Here is a 20,873-nt window from a genome sequence, read left to right on the forward strand (position 1 = left end):
TGTACAGTCATCTCTGCTTATCATGGTGACAAGGAGAGTTTTTACTTAAACTTAATTTTTGTTAATTTTGCAGAGTATGGTTATACTCTTACTGCAGAGTATTTATTATTGGTGAAGATGGAGACCTAGAAAGAATCCATCTTGGCCTTCGGAGTGTCTGGTGGCTATAGTTAGAAAAAAATTCTTGATTTGACTTAATTAAAATGTAGTAATTGTTTAACAGCTAACAATGGATACCTAGTGGAACAAGCAACCGCAACTGTACTTTGTAATATTCCCTCACCTGTTGCCCAGTGTCATCTCTCCCCCTGTGATGTCTCATTCAACACATTTTAAACACCACGTGGCAAAAGTCTGTCTGTTCTCCAGATAAAGCAGTAAGAATGCCTCTGGCATTATACTAGTCAGGGATGGTCTAGGCAAGCTTGGTCCTACCACAGTGAGATGGATTAGGTAACTTCATGAAGTCCCTTCCAGTCATACATGTCTATTATTCTAATACCTTTGCTTGAAAACAAAGTACTGAGCATTCTCTCTCTCTCTCTCTCTCACAGACTCAGGGCTAAAAAATGATTATGGGGTTGAAAAGGAATTTTCCCCCAGGTCAGATTGGCAGTGACCTTAAGGACTTTTCACCTTTCTTTGCAGAATTTGAGTATGGGTTACTTGCCAGGATTATCTGGGTATACAATTTCTCTGCCATTGCAGAGATCTCCGGCATTGATGTTCTCGGTCCCTCCTATTCTCAGTTTGTGGCATATAATTGTCTAGTCTCCTGTAGGTTGTAATACTTTGGTTTAATTTCAGTTGTTGGGTTTAATGTGAAGGTGCTGGATGACGCCGAGGGCCTGTGCAATACAGGAGGTCAGAGTAGATGATTGGGTGGTGCCTTCTGGCCTTAAACTCTATGACTAAGGCCTGACCTAATTTCCTAGTGTAGACCAGTATAATAACGGCACTCAGGGGTGTGAAAAATTCACACCCCATAGCGACACAGTTAAACCAAGCTAGCCCCCTGCATAGACAGCGCTAGGTTGATAGAATTCTCCCATCAATCTAGCTACCGTCTCTCGCAAAGGTGGAGTACCGATGTCTATGGGGGAACCCCTCCAATCAGCATAGGTACAATCTTCACTTGAGTGCTACAGTGGCACCGCTGCAGAGTTTTAAGTGTAGACAAGTCCTCAGTAGCAGATAGAGAGTCTGATAAAGGAAAACAAATTTCCACAATCCCATTGCTACTGAACATAATTATACTTAACAGAATAAATTTAACATAGTCCTTTTCTAGGATTACATGTTTGTTTGTTTTTTTAAAATAAAGCAAGGTAGTTATCTAAAGCATCAAAGGAACTGACCAACATGCTGAAGTTAAAGATATCTTCCTATATATAAAGCTGAGTTAAATAAGTGGAGCAGAATTACAGCAAGTAAAACAGACAAATACTTAATATTTCTCATAAAAACTTCAACATGGAAGCTCCCAATAATGCTTCCCCATCATGGCCAGCCCCAAACAGACACATTGACATATGTTGTAAAGACTATATACTTTTCCTATTCCCTTTAAAAAACTTAGGTGCTCTTAAAGTTTTGCTTTGCCCTTTTTTCAGTCACAGCTTTCTAATCCAATTGAAGCCATTTCATCTCCTTCACATATAGCCTTGTAATTTAATGCCAAACTTGTAATACTCTAATAACCCTTAATTTTCAAAGAATAGGTGCTCAGTACTTGGACAATTACCTTTCTTTCAGGTGTCATGTTTGCCTCAATTTCTGGATGCCCATCACAATCACTAGGTGCTTCTGAAAAATTGGGCCCCAGGTTCTCATCCCGATTCTATCACTGACTTGTGCACTCTCTCTCTGTGCTTCTGTCTAAGCCTTGCAGCAAGCATGGTCCTGTTTCCTCTGTGAGCAGGGTCATACTTCAATTAAGATTGCTGGAAATAACTGATGAGAACACCATTACCATGCACTCCTTGCAAGCCACTTGAAGGATAAGAAACAGCCATAATTCAATACCAACAACTACAAGGATGTAAAAGTTGGAAACCCCAGAGATCGAAGTACAAGATGAAAAAAAATGGCTTCCCAAAACCGAAAATGTCCCTATTCCACTTTTTGTCTTTCCAGCTTGCCATCTTGTTCAGATTCTACCTTTTGCGAATAAAACCATTTACAAGTTAAACAGATGTAACAACCACCTCTCTGTAACGGGATGCAAGGAGGATGTAGAAAAGTCAAAGTAGTATATCCTCTCAAAACAAAACAGCTCCCTGCCCTCTGCCCAAACTAACCAACCAACCAACAAAAAACCCCCCAAAACAAACCCAAGTAAGGCCTAAACTGTGTCCATGTCCACTAAGTACTAGTAGTATTGTGAGAGGGGAACCACCTTTCAGAGTCATCATTGTAGTTGCTCTGACCAACATGCTGCCTACTGCCTGAAGGGCAGCATCTGTGTCTGGGTGCAAATGGAGAAGTAACATGCCTGCTCAGTGGCTTTCTGACTCTGTGGTAATCAGGGAAGCTGTCCACAGCTCACTGTAAAAGAAGCTGCACACATTCTTAACAGTTCTCTTGATAGCCAACTCCAGCTGTGGACTCTGAAACTGCTGATGTGGCATGTGTGTAGACTACTCCCATGCAGCAACCATAACGTGCTTAACTTGTTCATTACTGATTTTAATTATTCAGGAACTTACACACTCCCACCTCCAGGCACTGCAGTATCAAACTGCCTTCCAGGTACTGTGTACCATATAGTTAAAAACAACTAAACATTTCTTTCTAGCTGTAGGAGAAATAGCTTGCTTACTTCCTAGAGTTTCATTAATTTGTTTATACAACTGGGTATGTTGTGTTGTTTGAAGACACTAAGGGGAAGCCAAATCAGAAGAACATTTTGCTTTTATTTCTGAAAGCAGCCATGGAACCTATTCACATACCTTATTCTCATGTAACTATGAGCCATGATTCAGTCCTCAGAGCAGCTCATTTTGCACCACTCTGGAAATATATCCCAAGATGGTTTACCCTACCTGCCATCTTTATACATAATTTGTACTTTGGAAAAACGTGTCCATATTGCTATCTCTCCAGAATGCACAACAATGCAAGACAGAAGAAATTAGAAATAGAGATTTGTATGTTAGGTGATTTAAATCTAGCAATGGGATATATCCATTCCCTTAGTGGAGAAACCACTAACAAACATTTCCTTCTACAACAATCTCACACAGAGTAGGAGATTACTTAATTCAGACTTTGAGAAGAGAAATATTGTTGTATCTTTGCCTCTGCTTGGGTTCTTTGGCATACCTGACAATGCTTCTGATTTTTACTGCTTTAACTCATCCAGTGCCAGATTGTTTCTTGGCCTCTAACATTCCAGCCAGAATGAGCTGGCTTGGCTCTCCCTTTAGCTATCACTGCCATGGTTTAATAGGCCGCAGACCTTCAGCTGTCCCTTATCTTCTGTCAGTCCACGAAGAGGCTAGGAATTGAAACCAAAGTATTTGTCTCTAGTACAGCACAAGGATGCTCTATGTCTCAATTTTCACTATATTAAATGAGTTAGATTCCTGATAGTAGTTTGAAATTCCTGAAAAGCAGCCACTACTCTTAAAAGCCTATGTTCTACATAATTGTATGAATATAAATTTGTATGTGATGTATAATCACTCAAGAGCAAAGACAACCCCACCAAAAGTTGTCTTAAGTTTTACAGATGAATAAACCTTTATTTAAAAAATGGAAAGGTAGGTTTTGTGCAAAGAATTAGAAGTCCATACATATTTTATAAATCTTTCCAGTTACTTAAACACTTTCATGAACTTCCTGTATAATTTTTTACTTTGGTAATTACAATAAATATTTTGATTGTTAGCAAAACAAATCTTAAAGGCTCTGTATCTTGCTAAACACAGAACGCCAATCCCACATGTTACTGAGAACCTCTGTTAGGAGCTGAATGCTTTCAACTCCCATCCATTTCAGTCACTGCTGTAGATTCTCAGCCCCTTGCAGGACTGGACCCAGAAAACATAAAAAAATATAGCCAAATACAAACTACATTGCACTGAACACTAAAAGTATCCGATAAAGCAGCAACGTTACACTCAAAGCAATTTTCTCCAAAGTTAAAAAAAAAAAAAAAGTGTGTATATACACACACACACCCATTCCATCTGTTCAAATTAACAGATATCCCCACATAACAATAAAAGTGCAACTGTACACATAAAAATGGCCATATTTACAGACCTGTTATCCCGACAGCTGTTCAAAACTTGAAAAGTTTCTAACAGTTTATTTTCAGTTCAGCTGCAATATTTTTCCTGTTAAACCTCTGAAAGACCACAAGTCTGAACCCAGACATTTTCATTTTGTTGTAATACAATATACATGTATCAAGAAACATTGCTGGCTAGCACTGTCAAACTTATTGTTTTGCTTTAACTTTTCTTCTTGCATCCTTATGTTTCTTCCGGCATTCCTGGAAATATTAAAATGTTAAATGGCATTAAATCCAGTTTATAAACTCACAAATTGCTCTTTTAAACCTGCTTTGCTTTTATATTTAACAGAAATTAGCCAGCTCTGGCAGTTATAACAAATCAACAGTTTAAGTGGACATAATACACAAATTATATATATTATACAGACAGTTAATTTTTATTTCACAAAACTCCCTGGTCTTAGTAGGATATTAGGCCATTCTGAAAGTCCAAATGATTCATTTTTATTAAAATGAACAAAATAAGCCACTTTTTTTCCACAAGCAACCCCTCCCCTGCCATCATAATGAACTCTTTCAGTTGTTACTGAATTACAGCTTTAATCACTCACCTCAAGTAACAATCTACGTTGGTTTTCCCAATTATCTTTTTCTTCATTGAGGTTTGATGATCTGCGGAACAGCTTAGGACCATCTACACAAGAGATGCATCAGAACAACTTTGAGCCAGGTTAAAACACAACTTAACCATTTTCTTTCTTATAAGCTTTTGTTTGAAAAAATTGTAGTAACATTATCAATTAATTTGAATTTGTATATGGAAAGTTACCAGGATAAGCTATTTTGAATGTATAAGAGACACATTGTTTTAGCTCAAATTTTAACAACAAACCATTGGTGAAAATATAGACTTGTGTCTGCTTTTTTAGACTGATTCACCTTAAACCCTGCTATTAGCAGTCTATTTATAATGCACCTATCAAACCATGGGGGTGCATTAATCATATATTTTTAAAAAACCCAAACATGTCCCAAGACAATGGAAACTCCACACTAAGCAATCCTTCCAAAAAAGCAAACTTAAGTCACTTTCTCCAATAAGGCTTGGGTAAGCAGAAGAACCTTGCAATTGATACTCAAGGAGATGGCTGGTTTTACAGCCCAAAGTGCCTCAACAGTTTTCAAAATGTAGCTTTTAACATTGGACTTTACATTTTCAAATACTGAAACATTCTAATTAATCCCTATACCATCCCACGTGAATTAAATATTATACTAATATAATTTGTTACAATGCCTCTTTGTTAAATTCCATCATCCTGTAGGAAAAATTTGGATAAGTTCAGTTGTACCTCTTAATCTTTCATCATCTTTGGAAAAGAAGAAAAATCTACTCGTCTTCATCTGTGGTAAAGACTGAGACCTGGAAAGATAAAGAAATTTTAGTCTCAGACAGAAGAGCCAACAGTACTATCCCATTCCAAGTGCCAAAAATCATCCCCCATGAAAGGCAAATTATTTTCTAAACACTTAAGCATTTTAAAGAGGAAAGGCAATTATTGATTTAGTCCTAAGTGGAGCACCTGGTCCAAGAGGAAAGGAGTACTTGTGGCACCTTAGAGACTAACCAATTTATTTGAGCATAAGCTTTCGTGAGCTACAGCTCACTTCATCGGATGCATATTGTGGAAAATACAGAAGATGTTTTTATACACACAAACCATGAAAAAATGGGTGTTTATCACTACAAAAGGTTTTCTCTCCCCCCACCCCACTCTCCTGCTGGTAATAGCTTATGTAAAGTAATCACGCTCCTTACAATGTGTATGATAATCAAGGTGGGCCATTTCCAGCACAAATCCAGGGTGGGAAAAGAAGGGGCTTGTAGAAAGCCCAGGAACTGAGAGCAGCTAGGGGCTCCAGGGAAGTAGCCCAGAGTCACTCCCTGGGTGAAGAGAGGTGGGTTTGGGACTATAGAGGGTAGTCTACAGTTAATCCCTGGGAGGAGAGAGAGCCAGAAAGGTAGGCAAGGGTCAAGGGAAAAGCAACAAGGAGTTGGATAGGTTTCAGAATAACAGCCGTGTTAGTCTGTATTCGCAAAAAGAAAAGGAGTACTTGTGGCACCTTAGAGACTAACCAATTTATTTGAGCATAAGCTTTCGTGAGCTACAGCTCACTTCATCGGATGCATATTGTGGAAAGTGTAGAAGACCTTTTTATACACACAAAGCATGAAAAAATACCTGCCCCCACCCCACTCTCCTGCTGGTAATAGCTTATCTAAAGTGACCACTCTCCTTACAATGTGTATGATAATCAAGGTGGGCCATTTCCAGCACAAATCCAGGGTTTAACAAGAACATCTGAGGAACGGGGTTGGGGGGGGGGGTAGTAGGAAAAAACAAGGGGAAATAGGTTGCCTTGCATAATGACTTAGCCACTCCCAGGCTCTATTCGAGCCTAAGTTAATTGTATCCAATTTGCAAATGAATTCCAATTCAACAGTCTCTCGCTGGAGTCTGGTTTTGAAATTTTTGATGGTGGGATAGAAATTGTTGAAATCGTGGTGGAATTCCTCAAGGGCTTCTTTTCCATGGGTCCAGATGATGAAGATGTTATCAATATAGCGCAAGTAGAGTAGGGGCGTTAGGGGACGAGAGCTGAGGAAGCGTCACCATGATTTCAACAATTTCCATCCCACTATCAACCTCAGCCTGGTCCAGTCCACACAAGAGATCCACTTCCTGGACTCTACAGTGCTAATAAACAATGGTCACAAACACTACTCTATACCGGAAACCTACTGACTGCTATTCCTACCTACATGCCTCCAGCTTTCACCCTGACCACACCACACGATCCATCGTCTACTGCCAAGCTCTGCGATACAACCGCATTTGCTCCAACCCCTCAGACAGAGACAAACACCTACAAGATCTCTATCAAGCATTCTTACAACTACAATACCCACCTGCGGAAGTGAAGAAACAGATTGATAGAGCCAGAAGAGTTCCCAGAAGTCACCTTCTACAGGACAGGCCTAACAAAGAAAATAACAGAATGCCACTTTCAGCCCCCAACTAAACCCCCTCCAACGCATTATCAAGGATCTACATTCTCACAAATCTTGGGAGACAGGCCAGTCTTTGCCTACAGACAGCCCCCCAACCTAAAGCGAATACTCACCAGCAACCACATACCACACAACAGAACCACTAACCCAGGAACCTATCCTTGCAACAAAGCCCGTTGCCAACTGTGCCCACATATCTATTCAGGGGACACCATCACAGGGCCTAATAACATCAGCCACACTATATCAGAGGCTCGTTCACCTGCACATCCACCAATGTGATATATGCCATCATGTGCCAGCAATGCCCCTCTGCCATGTACATTGGTCTAACTGGACAGTCTCTACGTAAAAGAATAAATGGACACAAATCAGATGTCAAGAATTATAACATTCATAAACCAGTCGGAGAACACTTCAATCTCTCTGGTCATGCGATTACAGACATGAAAGTTGCGATATTACAACAGAAAAACTTCAAAACCAGACTCCAGCGAGAGACTGTTGAATTGGAATTTATTTGCAAATTGGATACAATTAACTTAGGCTTGAATAGAGACTGGGAGTGGCTAAGTCATTATGCAAGGCAACCTATTTCCCCTTGTTTTTTCCTACTACCCCCTGTTCCTCAGACGTTCTTGTTAAACCCTGGATTTGTGCTGGAAATGGCCCACCTTGATTATCATACACATTGTAAGGAGAGTGATCACTCTACATAAGCTATTACCAGCAGGAGAGTGGGGTGGGTGGAGAGAAAACCTTTTGTAGTGATAAACACCCATTTTTTCATGGTTTGTGTGTATAAAAACATCTTCTGTATTTTCCACAGTATGCATCCGATGAAGTGAGCTGTAGCTCACGAAAGCTCATGCTCAAATAAATTGGTTAGTCTCTAAGGTGCTACAAGTATTCCTTTTCTTTTTGTGAATACAGACTAACACGGCTGTTACTCTGAAAACTGGTCCAAGAGGTGAATGTAGCTGGACTGCTTGGTAATAGTGACCATAATATAATTAAATATAAAATCCCTGTGGCGAGGAAACCACCACAACAGCCCAACACAGTAGCATTTAATTTTAGAAAGCGGAACTACAAAAAAATGAGGAAGTTAGTTAAACAGAAATTAAGAAGTACATTGGCAAAAGTGAATTCCCTGCAAGCTGCATGGCAACTTTTTTAAAAGACACCATAATAGAGGCTCAACTGAAATGTATACCCTAAATTAAAAAATATACTAAGAGAACCAAAAAAGTGCCACCGTGGCTAACCAACAAAGTAACAGAAGCAGTGAGAGGCAAAAAGTCATCCTTTAAAAAGTGAAGTTAAATCCTAGTGAGGAAAATAGAAAGTAGCATAAACTCTGGCAAGTGAAGTGTAAAAATATCATTAGTAAGGCCAAAAAGAATTTCAAAAACAGCTAGCCAAAGACTCAAAAAGTAATAGCAAAAGAATGTTTAAGTACATCAGAAGCAGGAAGCTTGCTAAACAACCAGTGGGGCCACTGGAAGTTCAAGATGCTAAAGGAGCACTCAAGGACGATAAAGCCATTGCAAAGAAATTAAATTAATTCTTTGCATCGGTCTTCACATCTGAGGATGTGAGGGAGATTCCCAAATCTGAGCCATTCTTTTTAGGTGACAAATGTAATGAACTGTCCCAGGTTGAGGTGTCATTAGAGGTTTTTCAACAGATTGATAAATTAAACAGTAATAACTCACCAGGACCAGATGGTATTCACCCAAGAGTTCTGAAGGAACTCAAATGTGAAATTGCAGAACTACTAACTGTGGTTTGTAACTGATCATTTACACCAGCTTGTCTACCAAATGACTGGAGGATAGCTAATGTGACGCCAATTGTTAAAAAGGTCTCCAGAGGTGATCCTGGCAATTACGGACCGGTAAGCCTGACTTCATTACTAGGCAAACTGGTTGAAACTATAATAAAGAACAATATTGTCAAACATATAGATGAACATCATTGTTGAGGAAGAGTCAACATGGTTTTAGTAACAGGAAATCATGCCTCACCAATCTACTAGAATTCTTTGAGGGGGGTCAACAAGCATGTGGACCAACGTGATCTAGTGGCTATAGTGTATGTAGATTTTCAGAAAGCCTTTGACAAAGTCCCTCATCAAAGGCTCTTAATCAAAGTAAGCTGTCATAGGATCAGAGGGAAGGTCCTCTCAGGGATCAGTAACTGGTTTTCAAAATGGAGACAGGTAAATAGTGGTGTCTCCCAGGGGTCTGTACTGGGACCAGCACTATTTAACGTATTCATAAATGATCTGGAAAAAGGGGTAAATAGAGAGATGGCAACATTTGCAGAGAATACAAAACTACTCAAGATAGTTAAGTCCCAAGCAGACTGCAAAGAGCTACAAAGGGATCTCACAAAACTGGGTAACTGGGCAACAGCATGGCAGAGTAAATTCAGTGTTGATAAATGTAAAGTAACGCACTTTGGAAAACATAATCCCAACTATGCATATAAAATGATGGGGTCTAAATTAGCTCTTACCACTCAAGAAAGATCTTGGAGTCATAGTGGATAGTTCTCTGAAAACATCCACTCAATGTGTAGCGGTGGTCAAAAAAGCTAACAGGATGTTGGGAATCATTGAGGGATAGATAATAAGACAGAAAATATCACGTCACCTCTATATAAATCGATGGTATGCCCACATCTTGAATACCGCGGGTGGATGTGGTCGTCCCATCTCAAAAAAGATACATTGGAATTGGAAAAGGTTCAGAAAAGGGCAACAAACATGATTAGAGGGTATGGAACAGCTTCCATATGAGGAGAGATTAATAAGACTGGGACTTTTCATCTTGAAAAGAGACTACTAAGGGGGGATATGATAGAGGTCTATAAAATCATGTGGAGAAAGTAAATAAATAAGTGTTATTTACTCCTTCTCATAATACAAGAACTAACGGTCACCACATGAAATTAATAGGCAGCAGTTTAAAATAAACAGAAGGAAGTACTTCTTCACACAACACACAGTCAACCTGTGGAACTCTTTGCCAGAGGATGTTGTGAAGGCCAACTGTGATGACGTACAAAAAAGAACTAGATAAATTCATGGAGGATAGGTACATCAATAGCTATTAGCCAAGATGGGTAGGAATGGTATTCTCAGCCTCTGTTTGCCAGAAGCTAGGAATGGGTGACAGGATGGATCACTTGATCTGTTCATTCCCTCTGGGGCACCTGGCATTGGCTACTGTGGGAAGACAGGATACTGGGCTAGATAGACCTTTAGTCTGACCCAGTATGGCCGTTCTTATGTAAAACTGCATTGCTTTATAATATCAGAAATGCTACACACTGAAAGATTTAACAGTTTAATTTGTAATAGTAATACTAAAGCTATGGGATGTCTGTTTGAAACAAGGAGACTTGCTCACCAACAACTTAAATGTAAATCTAATTATTGGATAAGGAAGTACTTTCCAAAGTATTTGCATGAAGCCAAAATAAGTTGTTTTTTTATTTTGCATGTTAAGTTGCAATGCATGTGAGGTACCGAGCAACATTTACGTGGCAGGGAAGCCAGTTTTCACTTCCAGCCTCAGTCAAATGCACTGGTCAATCAGTGAACCAGGGAATTTTAAATGTATAGCAGCAACTTGTCTGGTGGGCAGTAAGGAATTCAGTTTTCCAGAATGAGGCTTTTGATGCTGGGGTGGAGGTGGGGGGTGCCAAATAAAAGGATTTTTTCCCGGCTGCCACATAAATCCTGATAATCAGTAAGTACTTAATAGCCACAAAATATAAAACCAGATTTACATTTCTTTGAAGTTTTCACTTTCAGAGTCTTCTGGCTCATCATTTTCCTCTGAGCTGCTGTCCTGGAAACGAGGATCCTCTTGCCATGCTACTCTTGCAGGTTTTATTGTTTCAATTTTGTAGGGCTCTGCAATAGTACCACCAAAAAGTCTGATCATTCCCCTGACTACAAAGTGAAACTTCTGTTTAGGTAAGTGTGAAATATCTGATTTGGAAAGGACACTTTTTGTGCTTTCAGAAGGATATGCAGATTTTCCCTATCTTCCTCTGTTTTACATTTCCATCCCCAAAATCTACAGTCAGTATCATTTTGGCTTAAGTAGAGAATAGCAGATCTCCTCTGAAGCCAGTCAATGTTACTCCTTATTGGCCAGGGAGAGTGCTGTTAAATATCCAGAGGATAAGCATAGTCCCCAGGTAGTATTCTCAGCCTTTGCTGATCTGTCAAAGAAGAGAAAAGGACAACAATACAACTGTTTTCCCTGTGCGGTACAACACACCACCCAAAACCAACAGTACAAAATCCAAGTAGAAAGCAATTCTTTACATGCAGATTGTGACGCTGGTAGACCAGCTCACTTGTATGTTAATATTGTTCAAGATAGATGTTAGATTTGTAAGAATATGTTTAGATTCTATACAATTCTTATAAGTTGCTCCATGCATTAATCTTACCTGTAATGTCTGTATACCATGCTATAAGGAAATATTCAAGTTATGCTTAATTGTGAAAATTTGCTTTAAATTTTGCTCAGATCTGTCCATGAGATTTGTTTAATCTGTTTGACAGAAGGATGATTTCATACAACCTGGTGAGTCATCTTATTAAATACAATCTTCAGTGATTCAAAAGTTAAAACAAATAAATGCCAGTAAAAGCAAACTATTAAAAAAAGTACCAGAATCTGCAATGTTACCTTCTTTCACAGCTGACTGGTTCATATCATCACCAAAAAAGGAAAACGTGAAGCCACTAGATTTTTCTTCTGCATTGCCCTCAACATTAAGTCTTAATATATGCTGGTCAGCCAGAGTTGATTCTTCCATATCATCATGTTTGTCCCAGGGTATTATTTCACTTTTTTCAGCTGCACATTTTGTTGATCCAAATACCTCTTTTAAATCCACCGCAACATCATAGTATATTTCTTTAGACACTTCGGGCAATTTCTCTGCCTCCTCCCTTTTCTTCTTTCTTTTAGCTTTACTGGAATTATATTTATTTTAAAAAACAATTATGCACTGGACAAACATTTGAAAGATATGGGGTTTTCTTTTGACTGATCTTTGTATTACTTAAAGGAGACTTCCTATCCAGGGAAATATTCAAATCCTCTAGCAAGTACTTTGCTTTTCTGCATTCCTGTTTTCTCAGGAATTTCAGTTTCTGGTAATAGGATGCCCTAAGAGTTAAAGGATTACATTCCTGTCTCATCAATTTGAGCAAATTTTTCATTTTTCAACTATTTCCTCTCTCCAGATCATACAGATAAGCACAACCTACAGAAGGGAAAAATTCATGTTTGACCTTAAGAGACTGGTGACAACTCTGATCTATTGCTAGCATCATCACTGCTGTACTAAAAGGAATCTTTATAGAGAGTCTACATTTTACTAGGGATGGGGAGACTTGCAAAGGGGACAGCAGAGTAAGCAAGGAGAATGATAGGCTTGTGGCCTCCAAATACTTTTGAAAATCAGCCCTCAAGGGGAAGAAAGTTTGTCTTACAACTATAAGGAGGTGATAAGATATTACCTCTCTTTTTCTGTAGTATCTGTTTTCCTTTCAAAAACTTCATGGTCCTGCCTTGTGGGATCATAGCGTAAGGTATTAATATCTCTGTATGAATAAGAGGAATAATAAAAAGAGATACTGTAACTAAATGTCTAAAATAAAACAACCTAACTGACAAGTGCAATGACATTTTCAGCTCATCTTATTTGTGTTCACAAGCAGATTGAAATTCACTTTTGTTTTTATACAGTACAAAAATTATTAGCATTATGAGAGCAGATCAGTGTGTGTTACAGTCTGTACTGTGAAGAAAAAAAAGATTCCACGCAGCATTCTTCACATCAAATTATTAAAATCTTCAGCATTAAACATCTCTCAGTTGTTCTTTAGGAAACAACATTAATACATAGATATGTTTTATCGTTTGGAGATTAACTGAGTTTATGATTATTATATCCAGATATTCTGATTTCCCCTTAATTTTCAAATATACCAAAAATGGAGATTTTTTTTCCCTTTCAAAACTGAAAATGTTATTGAAATTAGTTAATGAAGTCCAAACTTTAGATCAGAGGAAAATAGCCTGACTGCATTATTCCATCCAGCTTAAAGACAATACAAAAATATTCAACCAAATATTCTGTTCCCCACACAGGCCTCTCTTGTCCTGTGAAATTAAAAGTTAATTTATGCTATCACGGAAGTTAACCCCCCAAAAATAGGTGATTTGACTTCTGTGAAGCAAAAATACAAGGAAAGGAGGCCATTGAAACTGTTGAGAAAATCTTTAGGAGATACATAAAGTTCTTTATAAGATTCATACAATTGTAAAATGAGCATTGTGACACAGTTGCCTACCAAACAGGGCTATACACCAATAATGGAAGTTGGAACGAAAATATACTATTTGCAAAATACCTCAACACACCACCATTAAAAATAATCATTCCTGTATTAATTCAGCCCACAGATGGATTGCTCCTCCAAATGTATGGATTGAAGATACAGATAAGAGTTCAGTTTTTGAAATGTATTATTAAATGCATTGTATCTAGAAATTGTGGCTTCCTCGGACAATGAAAGTTAGGACATGTGGGATAAAGGTAGAGAATCCACGCCTAACACACTGAAGAAACATCCTAACAGTAGTAAGGACAAACTATAAATGAGAATGTATATTTTTACAAAACACTTCTGTCTAGGAATAAATTTGATGTTGATGAAGAGCAGAAATGGCAATTACCAGAAATCAAAGTCTAGTCTTGTCAAGGTTCCTTCCCCACTCTGAACTATAGGGTATGGATGTGGTGACCTGCATGAAAACCTCCTAAGCTTACTTTTACCAGCTTAGGTTAAAACTTCCCCAAGGTACAAACTATTTTACATTTTGCCCTTGGACTTTCGCTGCCACCACCAAACATCTAACCGGTATTATTATTATTAGAAAAAAAAGAGTCCATTTGGAAAAGCCTTTCCCCCCAAAATCCTCCCAAATCTTACACCCCCTTTCCTGGGGAAGGTTTGAGAAAAATCCTCACCAATTTGCATAGGTGACCACAGACCCAAATCCTTGGATCTTAAAACAATGAAAAAGCATTCAGTTTCTTAAAAGAAGAATTTTAATAGAAGAAAAAGTAAAAAGGATCACCTCTGTAAAATCAGGATGGTAAATACCTTACAGAGTAATTAGATTCAAAACATAGAGAATCCCTCTAGGAAAACCTTAAGTTACAAAAAGACAAAAACAGGAATATCCAGTCCATTCAGCACAGCTTATTTTCTCAGCCATTTAAAGGAATCAGAATCTAACGCATATCTAGCTAGATTACTTACTAAGTTCTAAAACTCCATTCCTGTTCTGTCCCCGGGGAAAGCATCACACAGACAGAGAGAGAGGCTTTGTTTCTCCCCCCCCCCCAGCTTTTGAAAGTATCTTGTCTCCTCATTGGTCATTTTGGTCAGGCGTCAGCGAGGTTATCCTAGCTTCTTAACCCTTTACAGGTGAAAGGGTTTCTCCTCTGGCCAGGAGGGATTTAAAGGTGTTTACCCTTCCCTTTATATTTATGACAAGCCTATTAACCCACTATTCAACCTACTTTCAGTATAATTAGCCATTTTGAGTTTGTCTCTCTTTGGAGGGGAAAAGAAAATAAGGAAGCATTCAACTTTGGTATATTTTAAGCTCTTTGGGGGCAAGGAGATCATTTTATTAACCCATAAATTCTCACGCACAATGGCACTATATAAATAATGATTATGGCCAATAATATAATCTATTGTCATACTGGGATGGGAAGCCTGATTCAAAGGTGACCTTCCATGCATGTGATAAGGCGGGGAGGAGAAAGCTGTTTTCAGTAAACTAATAAAACAGAGAGGAAATTATGTCATGTAACAGAAAATTATAGTCTTCCTAAGGTTCAGGTTTCTTCTGCTAAAGCAGGATCCATACCTGAATTTTTTGGTATTTGTTGCCAGTTTGCTTGATTTAGGATGTTCTAGGCTGATCTGCAAGAGACTTCCCAATATCTCCAGATTTTTCTTTTTCTCAGCAGCAAGTTCTCCTTCCTCATCTGTCTTCACTTTCTTTGCCTCTTCTAGGAAAAATATATAAAAACCTCTATGAAATGACTTGAAGCGTTCTTCCAATATTTTACACCACTAGTAAGTCAGTTAAGAAGCTCACAGAGTTTTAGGTTAAAAAGGATGGGATATGTTCTCTATTCCTCCTTATTTTAAAACTTTTTAAACGATACATTTTGTTTTCCCCTCAAGTTATGCTCAAGCTTTGCTTATGAGGCGGTATGGGCATCAATTTAACATGAAAGATAGAGATTTAATCATTTTCTGTCCCATGATATTCTTCTATTTTATAATAATTACCCAGACATTGTCATTTAAGGCTGTTAAGGGACATTTCTTGGGGTTGTAGACAAAAATATCCAAGTGAGAAGTAGGACTGGCTGAAAATTTGGGTGTTTTAAAACAGGGTTGGTTTGTTTGAAATTTGTTTGTTTTGGATTGATAGGAGGGTTTTTTTGTTTTGTTTTTTTGCCAAAAAAATTTCTTTTCAGGAAAACATTTTTGCAATTTTCAACCAGCTCAATTGACAATACTCCCCCTTGTGGCTATTGTATAGCATGGTACTGCAAGATGCATAAAATTCAAGTATAGCCAAGGAATAGAAAAGCAAAAAGCAAGGTTACTCTGGTTAATGGTATCCCCTTATCTTCTGAAAGGTGCAGATACATTTATTTTGATATCATCCTATAACAAAAGAAATGTTTTAAAATGTTGCCCTTCTAACAAGGAAATACACCCCCACCTACAACCCAAACTAGAGTTTACAGTAGCTAAATAGGGCATTTTATAAATTTGTTCTCTAAATTATGAAGCCAGTACTATTTACTTCTACACTACTTTCCCATGAAGCTAAATCCAGAGAAGAGAAATCTGTAATAAGTAATTCTAAATGTTCAAAAACTTACACCCATCATGCCTCTCTATTATTACTAATTAGTTGTGACTACAAACTGCTGTGGAAGAGCAAGACCTGGAAAATAAGAGAAAATGTTTACCTTCCTCTTCACTTCCACTTTCAAGGAACCGAGCATCCATACGAAATCTTTCATCTGTGCCAAAGCGTGATTGTAAATGCATGAGCTACATTGATAACAAAACAAAAAATCTGAGATTAAATGTATGCAGTCCAGCAGCTTTATAACAATCAGACAAGCAGTAACAGTTTTAACTGGAATCATGGCCATGAATTAACATAAGCTTTCACTGTAGAGGTTCTCAGGAGAAATTTTTAGTGGCCTCAGAGTGCAGCCACCAACTCTTGCTGGTGACTGCTTTCACACTTTTTCCTAAAATACTTAATTAGCTTTAGGAAAAGCAAATAAATATGCACATATACACATCCAAATCATTGTAATTTATTTATTGATAGCTAGTAAATCTGTTGTGCAAAGTGATAGTAACAAACATACAAGTATCACTTTGCATAACGGACTTAGCCCTGGCAAGCCTGGGGACAAATTAAGCCTTGGATGGTGGCCAGGGAAGGCAGTGGGGGGCTAATGCCTGAAGCTCTGCTGCCAGAGCCTGGGGCCTGCTGCCATGCAGCCAGAGCCCGGGACTGGAGCCCGAAGCCCCGTGGCCAGAGCCTGCCACCCCCCCACCTCAGGGCTGAACCCCAAAGCCTGAGCCCAACTGCCCCTGGAAATGTGGGGAAACTCACTGGGTGCTTCCTTCTCCGGTGTTGTGCCCAAGGTGTCTCCAAGGGGGGAGCAGAGCCCAACCTCTGCTGGTGGCCCCAGTAACCAACATCAAGGTGGGGCATCCAGGAGCAACAGGGAGGGGAAGGGGCAGCTACTTGGGAGGCTGGGGCCACAAGAAAAAGTGCCTGGGGTCTGCATTTGGCCAAGGTGGCCACATCTGAGAAACACTAATAAGCCTCTTTTGAAAATACCATTTGACTACAGCTTGGGAGGTGTGGGAAAGTGCAGTTACATTATTACATTATGAGAAAACATTATTTCCTCTACATCTAAATGGACTTTTCCAACGCAGGTATTACCATAACTTTGCCAACACCATCCTCTTCAGGTAACTGCAGATATTATTAAATAGGTTCACTAACCTTCTCACCAGCTTTGCCTTCAAACTGGGGTTTGATTTGGAATCGGTCATCTTCACCGGCAGCCTCTTGCTCATCGTCACTGCTCTCAAACAACTTCCCAGAAATTTTACTAGTAAATTCCTTAATTGTTTAATAAAAAAAAAGCAAAACACACAGAGGAAACAGTTATAATAAGCAGTTCTAAGAACACTATCAACTACTAGCCACTTGTTTTGCATTACTTTCCCAATACAGCTGGAAGCCAACACTCTTTCAAGATACCGCATTTACTTCTCCTAATTATTGATGTCCACAAATCCTTGTAAAAAGATGTTACAGCTGCTTTAGATGTTCTGAGACAATTCTTTGGTAATTTTATTTTACAGTTGTGATCATCCAAGTGTGGCAGGAGCACATTTCTGTATGAAGTAACCGCACTTTTCCATATGATTTTATTTTATAAGTTACTGTGATGCTGAGCCAGTGAGAGTTAAACAACCAGCAGGCTGGGTGACCTGAAAGCAACTCTTAAGGACATATTAGAAGAGTACTGAAATGGTAAATAGGACCATTCCTTGCAGATAGTTATCAAAGCCATTTCAAGTTGACTAACAATAGAGGCCTCCATATCAAGGATCTAGAGAATCAAGAATAAACTCTAATCATATTTGCCTGTTTACCTATATCTTGTTGGAAGTTTAACAATGTGATCTAATTAGCTATGTTTCATTACTGAATTCTATTGACTCAGAGATCAAAAGGCGAAATTATCATTTAGATAGGACTTGTGGTATAATGTTATTGGGCACATTTCTCTTTGAAATTTGTAGTAAACTACCTGTGAACTGTTTGATGGTTAATTGCCTTATGCTAATTAATACAACTAGTTACCGGTGTATCCCGGGGAAACAGATTAGCTTCAAAGCAACAATGTACATGACCTGTTCTTCATTCAAGGAAGGCCAGCTGTGATCATTTGCTGTCAAGAGGCTTATCCACTTAACTTCAGCTATAAAGAAAGCGTTGGGCCTGATCCTATTTTATCGCAGATCTGTTTAAACTTTGACAGGGAAAGTCTATGCTTACAAGACTGAGGTCTCCAGGTCTACTCTCAATTAACCCTGCCATTCTCATGGAAGAATTTGAACAAACTCTGCACATGGACTGCCTATTTGACTATAGGCTTTTATATTGATTGCAGAAGGATTTTTACAAATCAGCAGCCTCACCCATCTCTGCTATGAAACTGACCTAAGAACTTTGTTCTTATCTGTATGTATATTGCAGTTTTAACCACAGCAACTCTTTCTTTTTATTAATAAATCCTCACTATATTAGACTTGGCTGTCCGGATGGGAACCAAAGGGGACTGTATTTTGGCTTCTTGATAACCAGTAAGGAAGCTGTTTGGTTACTGGCTTGGTGAAATCTCATTATAAAATAAACCACCAATTCTGGGGATTGTCTGCCCTATTATTTGCAGTTTGCCCTGAATAAACACTCTCAGTGTAGCCCCTCCAGGCACCGTGATCACAGTTACACATTTCATATTCTTGCAACTGCATATCTGATTAGTATTTGTGAAATGCCTTTTATGTAGATGATTCACTGGTGATGCAGAGGACACTTTACCCTCTCAAATCCAGATAGTCAATAAAAACAGTTTGATAGTTATTATGAAGCAATATTTCAGTTAAACATGCTTTTCTCTAGGTTTCACAGTGGTCATTAGGCTTTCATAAAAAAGTTAATTTGGATTTTGAAAAATGGTATTCTAGGAAAGAGTTTTAGAACCAGTTTTTAAGTACCAGCCTCACAGACTGTCTTTTTGCTTTATGAAATCACAATACACTGGAAGTTACTTGACAAATATAATTAAAATGATAAAAGTCAAAAGAAACGTAATGCAGTTGCAAGTGACACACTCATCAGCAGCAGCCAAGAATGTCACAGCCAAGTCTTCCAGAATAATTATGGCTCCCCATCAGAGTGTTTTGGCCACCGTACAACAATTCACAAAGTAATAAACTAACCTCTAAATAGAAGTCAGGAAAACAAAGGGATGGGAGGGAGAAAGGGTGTTTTACATTTAACGTTGACAGTGGCCCTAATTTTAAAACATCTTTGAAAAAGAAAACAGCTTTCAGTTCAGGCTTTAAAAGGGGAGAGAATGAAATATGTCAAGGGAGAGGAAGTTCCCTCCCATCAAACGCATCATCACCTGCTGACCTACTGCATGATGGTGAAACCTCTGAAGAGAGGTGGTGTTACAAAAGGTATTGGTTAAGTAAAGTTCCAGGAGAAAGTCTCAAAATTTACTCAAACTCTACACCATCAGCCATTTTAAAACCCAAGAGGGCCAATTTAAAATTTATCCTCCGCTTTATAGATAGTAAATGTGAAGGATCCATGGCAGATGTAATTTTACCACAGTTGCTCAATTAATAAGCAAAAACCCTTCTGCATTTTGCACAGCATGTAGCATATAAAAGAATATACCTAATTGTTCATGTAGCGAAAGCCCATTTTCTTCTAGCATACAGTCAAAATCTTACACTACAGTTAAAAACAATAAAATACATTTCTACTCAGTTACCAAAACCAATACCAAATTAAAACAAGGTTCAGTAAACTGGAATGCATGACAGGCTTGACATTCTGACTTAAAGATGCATAACCTTGCTTGTGTATTTCAATGTCATTATTTGTTGGTTTTTGAGTTACATTATTTGGGATGGAGTGAGGGCTAGTGGTTAGATGATAGAATCTTGAACGCCAGATTTCCAGTCCTTTTCCAGCCACTTACTCTCTGCACAACACTGGGCAATTCAAATCTTTTCCTTTTATTTAACTGACAACAGTGGGCAGTGGAGTTTTGGTATAACCACATGTAAGCCTCTCCATGTGACCATTGCTCTTATGGTTCGTGCGAACACTGCATTGCAATCAATTTATACAAGTTATTTTATGCGGTAGAGTGCCTGATTTTTTCAGTTTCCAAAGAGATACTCCAAAATTTGCATTGTCCTTAATTTATAAATTCATGTTTTAACTCTACGAATATGCATCACTTATTTTGTATCATCTGTTTTATATCCATTAGTACGAAGGACAATATTCAAGATTTGATCTCAAACTCTGAATAAGAGTAGGTGTTGCTCTTCAGTACAATACATACTAGCAAATTGGGTAGGTGAATGCCCTCTCAGAAATTCTAAGCCACTTACTTTTCCAGGCAGATTTCCTATAGTCACTTCTTCCTTAGACTTCTCTTCTACTTCAGCTTCACTTTCTCCATCTGAATCAAATACAATGTGCTTATGTTTGCTTGCTGACTGGCTTTCCTGGAAAAGGAGACACATTGTTAAGTTTAACATTTCAAATATTGGTTATATAC

At 38.4% G+C, this 20,873-nt stretch overlaps 1 protein-coding gene across 2 annotated transcripts in view; it reads right to left on the bottom strand.

Annotated features, from left to right (window-relative positions):
- Positions 1-3,770: 3,770 nt before the first annotated feature.
- Positions 3,771-20,873, bottom strand: part of NOL8 (nucleolar protein 8) — a 31,846-nt gene continuing 14,743 nt past the window's right edge. For both annotated transcript variants that reach the window (XM_084634779.1, XM_084634780.1), the window contains exons 8-17: positions 20,704-20,820; positions 17,498-17,617; positions 16,431-16,515; positions 15,305-15,449; positions 12,874-12,957; positions 12,035-12,324; positions 11,118-11,244; positions 5,596-5,666; positions 4,855-4,937; positions 3,771-4,501 (exon numbers count right to left, since the gene is read on the bottom strand). In XM_084634779.1, the coding sequence (XP_084490905.1) occupies positions 4,448-4,501; positions 4,855-4,937; positions 5,596-5,666; positions 11,118-11,244; positions 12,035-12,324; positions 12,874-12,957; positions 15,305-15,449; positions 16,431-16,515; positions 17,498-17,617; positions 20,704-20,820 (1,176 nt within the window). In that variant the 3' untranslated portion in view covers positions 3,771-4,447. The remainder of the gene's footprint in view (positions 4,502-4,854; positions 4,938-5,595; positions 5,667-11,117; positions 11,245-12,034; positions 12,325-12,873; positions 12,958-15,304; positions 15,450-16,430; positions 16,516-17,497; positions 17,618-20,703; positions 20,821-20,873) is intronic.

Source organism: Lepidochelys olivacea, assembly GCF_965140295.1.
Source record: "Lepidochelys olivacea isolate rLepOli2 genome assembly, chromosome: 7".
NCBI lineage: Eukaryota > Metazoa > Chordata > Testudines > Cheloniidae > Lepidochelys > Lepidochelys olivacea.